The sequence below is a fragment of the Chrysemys picta genome, chromosome 17, assembly GCF_011386835.1.
Source record: "Chrysemys picta bellii isolate R12L10 chromosome 17, ASM1138683v2, whole genome shotgun sequence".
In the NCBI taxonomy this organism is placed as follows: Eukaryota; Metazoa; Chordata; order Testudines; family Emydidae; genus Chrysemys; species Chrysemys picta.
This window is the reverse complement of record NC_088807.1, coordinates 21,136,234-21,144,693: the sequence shown is the minus strand read 5'-3', so window position 1 is coordinate 21,144,693 and position 8,460 is coordinate 21,136,234. Positions and strand designations below refer to the sequence as shown.

Here is an 8,460-nt window from a genome sequence, read left to right as displayed (position 1 = left end):
ATCTCCAGCCTTGTAGAGGAGGAACCTCATGCCCAGGCGCTGATGCCGACACCGGATGGTGACGTTTCCCCCCATGGGGATCACCCCACCGGGGCTGACGGAGATGGAGGGTTTGGGGTAGGACCCCTCTGGATTCACAAACAAACAGGCAGTAAGTGAGGGTGACACATACTGCATCCGTCTGATTCAATCCTCAGCCCATCTGTCACTCCAGTGTTTCCCCCGACCCGGGGAGAGACACAATAGGGGGGATGGAGATTTCCAATCTCTGATTCCTTTAGTCATAGATGCTGAACTCTCCTCTACCCCATGGTGCTCAACTCCCCCTCTACCACCTCTGGCTCCGCCTCTGCACCACCCTGCACCACCCTGCACCACCCTTGCTCTCCCAATTCCACCCCCTTCCCCCAAGGCCCCGCCCCTGACCCGCCTCCTCCTCCCTCATGGAAAGTCCTAAGTGCTGCCGAACAGCTGTTAGGCGGCAGGAGGGAAGCGCTGGGTCGTGGAGGAGCGGAGACGCCACACTCGAGGGAGGAGGAGTGTGGGAAGGGGGTGGGCGCAGGGGGAGCTTGGCTGATAGTGGGTGTGGAGCACCTAATTTTTCTCTGTGGGTGCTCCAGCCACGCAGCACCCACAGAGTCGGCACCTATGCCTTTAGTTATCCATGGTCAATTCAGCCCAGTCCCGACTGCAGTCAGGAGTGACTCGGATTGACCTCAAGGAGCTGAGGTCAGAACCTGTCCCTGCCCCTATTGCAGTGAGGAGTGACTCCGGATTGACCTTGGAGGGCTGAGACCAGGATCATCCTCTTCTGTTTTTTAAACATTGTAGCCGAGCAGCAGCTCTTCTGTATTTGGGCAAAACATGGATTATGCTTCAAAATGTTCCAAAATCCACGTTTTCGCCAATTGTCTGGCAATATGCTGTATGCACCGGAGTGCGGGGCGGGGTTCGTGGGACAAATCTGAGTCTTTTGAGCAAGGCCTCCGAAAAACACATTTGCAAATTACCCAGGTTGTTCTAATATTTTCCGGCCCACACCTGGGGCTCAAATTCTGGCTCTGCTCTAGCGCCCCAAACCACCCTCTGCGTGTCCACTTCTTACAGCCCTGCTCTGACTGACCCATTCTCCAGGCTACTGGCCGGGCACAGTTCGGAGATGCTGTGGGGTGGCTGGTACCTTCACTCTGTATTTCCCAGGGGGACAGATCTTTGAGTGCAGGCAAATTCACCCTGTGTCTTGCCCATCCCTGTAATGAGTGGGATGAGGTCTCAGTCCCCATTTCTGGGTGTGGGAGGGAGCAGGGGTCTGACAGGATCATACCTTGGGGGCTCTTCGCCCCTCACCTCCAACTAGAGTAACCAGACAAGTGTGAAAAATCGGGACAGGGGGTGGGGGGTAATAGGAGCCTATATAAGAAAAAGACCCCAAAATCAGGACTGTCCCTATAAAATCGGGACATCTGGTCACCCTACCTCTGACCCACGTCCCTCGTCCTTAATGCAGAAATTCCCCCAGCTGCCCCATTCAGCACAGATACTCACGTCCCAACACCCCGCTCCGCCCGGCCAGCCAGAAACCTGGAAAGGAGTTGGGTCATTAGGGACCAGATCCCAGAGCAACTGGATCCTATACCCTGGTCTCAGATTCCCTCCATTGGCACATGCCCTGGTCTCAGATCCCCCCCATGGGCACAAACCCTGGTCTCACTCCACCCTCCCCCCATGTGCACACACCCTGGTCTCAGATTCCCTCTTATGGACACACGCTCTGGCTGTCTCTGATACTCACCGAGGAGGAGGACGGTGAGAGCAGATGCCATGATGGGCCAGCGGGAACCCCTCAGTGCTGCCACCAACACCCTGGTGCTGCGCTCCACCAAGCCTGAGGCCCAAGTGCGAGCTGAATGCGGAACTGCGCCAGGGGCTGCAACCCCAGGAAGATCGTGATGCGCTCGGCCCCTTTCTTCTCATCAAATGGTTTCTCTGCAATCTCCAGCCCAAATCTACCACAGTCAGAGCAAAGCCAGCTCCCTGTGACACCCAGCAAACCACATTCCCTCATGCAGCTGCCCAGTCCCCCGCCGTCCATCACCTCCCAGACCCACATGTGAGCTGACCAGTCCAGGGACCAGCTGGGAAAGAGGGAATCTCAGGAGCCATCAAGAGGTGCCTAGGCTCCCCTGACCTTTTCCAACAGGCCAGTCTAGCCTCACTGGAGCAGCAACTCAGAGCAGAGGAGAGCACTGCCCCCCACGCACACATGTTATCACCCATAGAGCGATCCTCTTCCATGGAGCGGAGCAGAGGTTCCTTCCTGACCCGGCTGGGCCCAGCACCCACCCTAGAGCATGAAGATGGAGGGACCTGCCCAAACTCCTTCTCAGGTAGCGTCACTGCAGATGCTATTCTTAGCGCAGTGGTGTGAGACAGGGACGGGACGGGGGGGTTGTGGTTTCCGGCCCCCGTAATCGGACGGAGAAGGGATAAATTTATGTTCTAAGTTGCTAAAGCAGCAGCCGAAAAATGTGAGAAAAGGGGAAGTGTCTCCAGAGCCGATGCTCGCTTGCTCATTCTACTACTGCTAGAGAAACTCAGCGTAAACCTGATTCCCCAACAACTAAATGATAATATGATCCGGATCTGGGACAGGAGTGGGGTCTAGTGGTTAGAGCAGGAGGGCCTCCCGCCTCTCCCCTGAGTGATCCTATCTCCCCCAGGTGTGACACACACTTCTGGTGCAGGGACAGAGGGGCTGTGAGGTGCCTGGGGAGCTAGTTTGTGGTTCTGTGTTTATGACAAATCTGGAGATTAACAGGATGCAAAATAACATAAAAGCTGCCTTGATGTGTCCTCCCCCCCTCCTGACGTTGAACCCCCCTGCCCCTCACATGTGGGTCTGAGCGGGGCAGGGGGCAGCAGCTCGATGGGATGGGGCTGCAGTGGGGGGAGGGGAGCATCCCCCCTAAATCTTCCCTAGAAGCAGAGTTCTCTGGGGCTGGCGCTGCAGGTGGGTGAGTCTGTTGCCCCTTGGGGGCCGGTGCCCCATGACTGTGGGGGGCTCTCACTGTGGGGCCCCCCGGCTCACGTTGATCGCGACGTACATGCTGGGGCTGGGTGGGTTCGGGGGCAGGGGCCGGGCCCCCCCACTTGACCTGCAGTGCCTGGCCGTCCAGCTCGGCGTAGATGAGTCTGTCTGCACCGGGGTCGGGCTCCTGGGGCTGGGAGGGGAGAGAGTCACTGGGGTGTGCTTGTGTGTGTGTGTGTGTGTGTGTGCGCACATACACCAAACACTGTCGCCCACCCAACACACAGAGCAGGGCCCATCCCCTCCAGTAGAGGGCGTGAGGACACACATACACCCTGCAATCCCACCTGGCAATCCCATAAGCCCACTCCACTCCCAATAGCCCGAGCCCCACCCCAAACCACTGAGTGTGCCAGGAAAGGCTGGACGGGGGGGCTATGATGGGGCTGCCAGGGACCATGCAGATCAAGGTTTGGGTCAGACCCTCATGGGGGAACAGGAGACACTTACCAGGGTCTGTGGCTCTTTCCCTTCATCCATGGAGGTGTCTGCAGAACAGAGACACCCGCTGAGCTGCACCCCCGGCCAGCCCAGAGCAGAACCCCACACCCAGCTCCAAGTGGAGTCAGAGCAAGCAAGATTTGGGGGATACATAGCACCAGGGGGTGCTGGGCTGCCGGGCAGGGAGCTCGGTAGGGGACGCTCTCCCCTGGTAGTCAGGCCTGGCCCCACTAACCCAGCGCAGCGCTAGGGGGCGCTGTCTGATCCAGCCTGGCTGTAATTTCCATCCCCCCACAGTGCCAGTCAGGCCTGGCAACACCATCTCCAGCCAGTGGGCCCATCTGGCCCGGTATCCCGCCTCCCATGCTGGCTGCCCTTGTCTGCTTTGCAGGGAGGCCCAGGCCCAGGCCCAGTCCCCCAGATCCCCCGTGGCCACTGATGGGCCCAGCTGCCCCCAGAGGAAGCCTCCGGCTGCCCCGTTAGCAGCGGGGTCATGTCTGAGCAGGAGGCTTTGCTCCCTTCCCAAATCCATCAATGGGGGGAGTCACTGCCCCCGAGAACAGTCTCAGTCTCAGTCCCTGCCGCAGGACAACCACTGGGGGAAGCTACCCCATAATCTCTGACTCAATAGATTCCCCCCCAGCCCCAGTACCTATCCCCGGGCTGCCCAGGTGTGTGGGAGCCGTTGCTGGTCCAGGCTGGGTCAGGTCAGTTCCCCCTGCGGGAATAGATCCAGCCTCTGTCAGTGGTGGCAGGAGGGGCTGAAACAGTGACTCAGGGTTTCCCCCTCCCCCCCTTGTGACTCAACATCAATCATTAGGGTCTTTCCCAGGTGTGTGTGTGGGGGGGGGAGGGATTTATGTAGCTGGGACGGTGCCGGCTGGGCAGCCCCTGGGCCTCGACTCCTCTGTGCTTCCCCGGAATGGGGGCAGACTGGGGGAGCAGCCCCCTGAAAGGCCCCCTGGTCTGCAGCTCCCCCTGAGGGCAGGGTTTCCCATCCCTCAGCCCCAAACCTCCAGCAGCTGTGGTTCCTCCCTGGCTGGTGTCCCCTGCTGACTGTGTCCCAACTCCCCAGGCGAGTGACCCCTCTGCCGATCCCAGGGCTCAGGGCAGAGCCTGGCTCTGGGAGTCCCATAAGCGCAGAGTCCCCCAGGGGGTCTGTGATGTAGTGGGGGTTTTTCTTGTTTTCTGTGGAGTTTCAATGGTTTGCATGCGGAAGGGGTGGGACTCAGTTTCCCTGTGTGTTACTGGTTTAACGAGGTGAGGGGAGAGGGAGTGTGTTTTGCAGAGGACCGGACAGAGGACTCGGGGACCCAGCCGATGGCCGGGAGGATGGATACCCCAGCGACTGGTGACCTGGCAACCTGGTGACCCGGAGGCCCAGCTGAGGAGTTGCAGCCGGTTCTGGCCAGTGGGCGGACAATGGGCTGCAGAGTGAGGACCCAGTGACCTAACCAGCCAGTTCCAGCCAGAGGACAGAAGCGAGGAGAGGAGGCCCCGGTTTACAACCCTGTTTACCTGGAGAGAAGACAATGGACAGAGGCGGGGCCTGGGCCCGGTGATCTCAGATGCCCAGCTGGGAGCAGGCTGGAGAGGGGGAGCAGGCAGAGCCCACCTGGATGCAGAGAGACTGGGATGTGCTGGGCTGAGGGAGGCCAGGCCTGAGGCCCTGAGAGTTTCCTGTGCTGTGTTCAACTCTCAATAAACCCTCCTGGTTCATGCTGGCTGAGAGTCACTCCGGTCTAAAGAACAGGGTGGCATCCACACCTTCAGGGGTGGAGGCCCGGGGGGGTCCAGAGCGCGTGGACTCACCGAGGGGGCCCACGGCGAGAAACAGGTGTGCTAGGGCTCCGAGAGGTGCGGATCCAGGAGGTGGAGGGGCCTGACCCATAGACAGATTGGACCCCCGAGAAGGGCTGTCTCACTAAAACGGACACCCCCCACGGACCGCATGGGGCCAAGAGTGGGCACGATCTGTGAGTCCATGACAGGGTCCACTAAGCGTGGGGCTCTAGACACTGAGCCAGGGCCCTCACCTGCTACCACCAGCTCCTCGGGGTCGCTGGGCTCTGACCAGGCAAAGGATCTGTTGCGTAGTGATAATATCAGGTGTAGCTCTCTCCATCTCCCTGTCTCACGCTGCGGATGAGAAATCCCCCCACAGCCCCAGCAGGCTCCACGCATCCCAGTGGGGTTTGATCCCCAATCTAAACAGAGAGAACCTGGCATCCCGGTGATCAGCCTGACACCGAAAAGTGACATCCTGCCCCAGGGTGGTCACCCTGATTGGGCTCAGGGAGATGGCGGGTTTGGGGTACATCTCTGCACTTAGAAGGAAACAAATTTGAAACATCGACCCTGGCCCAATCCCTGGGGTCTCACAGCTTCCAACACTGGGATCCTACAGTTTGCACCGAGTTCCTGTATCCTGGCCCCCCAGAACTGGGCTACCCAGAGCAACCCACCCCCACCAGCCAGGAGGGATGTGCCCTGCTCACCTGACTGCCCCAGCCTGGGACTGCTCCCCACCTACCTGTCCCTTGCCCCAGGGAGCTTGGATCTCTCCCCACCGAATGTCCTAGGGGTGAGATCTCACCACAGCTGGTCCAAACAGAACCACGACCCAGAGCAGAGATCTACATGACCCGTAAGTACCAATCAGCTGATGTACCCGACCCAGCGCTGGGGACAATGCCAACTCAGGATCCCCTCAACCTTTGTGTCCCCAGAGCGGGGGCAGTCGGGGGAGCTTCCTCCTGGGAAAGGCCCCTGCTCTGCAGCTCCTACTGGGGGCAGGGATCCCCCCTCCGTCAGCCCTGAACCTCCAGTGCCTGCTGCCCTCCCCTGTCTGGGGAACCCCCCAGCCCCAGTGGGCCCCAGGGCTAAGGGCAGAGCCTGGCTCTGAGCATCCCATCAACACAGAGCCTCCCTGTGGGTCTGGCTGGGGGTGGGGCTGGGAACGGGCATGCTGAGCCGGGCCCCTCACCTGCTACCACCAGCTCCACGGGGTCGCTGGAATGCAACCAGATGGGCGGGTCTGATTTGATGCTATATTGGCAGCTAGTAGCTCCCTGTATTCCTGGAGATTTCATCAGATGACATCATCTTTAATTAATGATTAGTCTATAATTCCTGGAAACTCCAGGCCAGTCGCAGAATTCAGCTGTCCTGCATAATTTTGTTTTTTCCCCGCAGAAAATACATTCTGCACAAGACGTGCTCCAGTTCCGCCTTTTGCCCACCAAAGGACGGTGTGGCACTAGAGCAGCCAGCAGCATGAACGGAGCCCGCTGTTCTGGCACCACAGTGGCCCCTGGTGGGCAGAGGCAGAACTGCAGCACTTCTGGGCAGAATGTATTTTCTGTGGAGAAAAAATTCTCTGCCTGCCCCGTGCTGCAGAATTCCCCTAGGAGCAGTAGTTCATCACAGCATCTGCCCGCAGAGCCAGGTTAGGGGCACCCAGGGCTGCTGGGGGGTCACAGACTGGGGCTCAGGAGCTAGTGGGGTGACAGCGTTGAGTCTGGGGATTGGGGAGGAGGCTGCAGGGACACATGGGGATGGGGGTTATGGGGACAGGGGCTGATGTGCCTGACTGAATGGGAGAGGCTTGAGGTCAGCCAGGATCTGTATGGGGGAGGCTTCCCAGCCCCCTAACAATCTCCCCGCCCCCACAAAAACCCCTTCTACCGCCCACACCCAACAATCTCCAGTTTCACTCCCAGGTTCCTTCCCTCTCCTGCAGCTCCTCCATTACCCTTGACTCCCGCAACGTGTTTTTACTGCTTCTGAGAGGTGCAGGAAATACAGTTCTGTTGTGTGATTTAAATGAATTATTCAAAGTTCTGTGTTAATATGCCTAGTAAGGAATCTATTTTAAAAAAAATTACAAGCATTTTTTCTCTCTGTATTGTTACAGACATACTCGCTGACAGATATTTTGAAATAAATGACCAAAATAATTGAAACTGGCAGGATTATATTGTGTTATTTTGACAAATAAAATATGCAGAATTTTCAAATATTGTGTGCAGAATTTTTACTTTTTTGGCACAGAATTCCCCCAGGAGTAGGAATCCATGGAAAACCTGTGGGGTGGGTTCTGATCTCGGCCCCCAGCGGTCAATCCAGTCACCCCTGAGCACACGGGGGGCAGTGCTGGATTTTGATCTCAGCCCCCAGGGTGAATCTGGAGTCACCCCTGAGCGCTATGGGGGCAGGGCTGGGTTCTGATCTCAGTTCCCCGGGGGGTCAATCTAGAGTCACTCTTGACTGCAATGGGTACAGCAGCGAGTTCTGGTCTCAGTCCCCCATGGTCAATACAAGGAGGTTGAACTGAGTTTTGAGGGGAAAGTTCTGGGATCTTCTCCTCTTCTCCCTGCCCCCTCCTTAACAATAAAGTTTCCCCAGACCCACAGATACTCACTTCCAGACACCCTGCTCCACCCGACAGCGAGCAGCCTTTAAAGGAGACGGTTCATTAGGGGCCGGATCCCAGAGCAACTGGATCCTACACCCTGGTATCAGACACGCACTCTGGTCTCATATCCTCCCCACTCCCCAAGGACACACACCCTGGTCTCAGATTCCCCCCACCCACCCCCGTCCATAGGTACATGCCCTGATCGCAGTTCTCCCCCCATGGGTACATGCCCTGGATCCAGTTCTTCCCCCATAGGCACATACCCGGGTCTCAGATCCCCCCCCAGGGGCACATGTCCTGGCTGTGTCCGATACTCACCGAGGAGGAGTGAGAGCAGACACTATGATGGGGCAGTGGGGGGCCCCTCAGCACTGCCACCAACACCCCAGAGTCAGGCTCCACCAAGCCCCAAATAAGGACCTCAGCTGGTGGCTCCAGCTACAAGAAGCCGACGGTGTCTCTTCTATTCCTCCATCCATGACACCTTGTCTCTAATCTGCAGGTGAAATCT

The 8,460-nt window shown here is 58.2% G+C and overlaps 1 protein-coding gene across 1 annotated transcript in view; it reads right to left on the bottom strand.

Moving 5' to 3' along the window:
* Positions 1-177, bottom strand: part of LOC135976215 (T-cell-interacting, activating receptor on myeloid cells protein 1-like) — a 10,644-nt gene extending 10,467 nt beyond the window's left edge. Inside the window, exon 1 of the mRNA XM_065570954.1 lies at positions 1-177. This exon is cut by the window's left edge and continues 163 nt beyond it. Coding sequence (XP_065427026.1) covers positions 1-177 — 177 coding nt within the window.
* Positions 178-8,460: the final 8,283 nt, after the last annotated feature.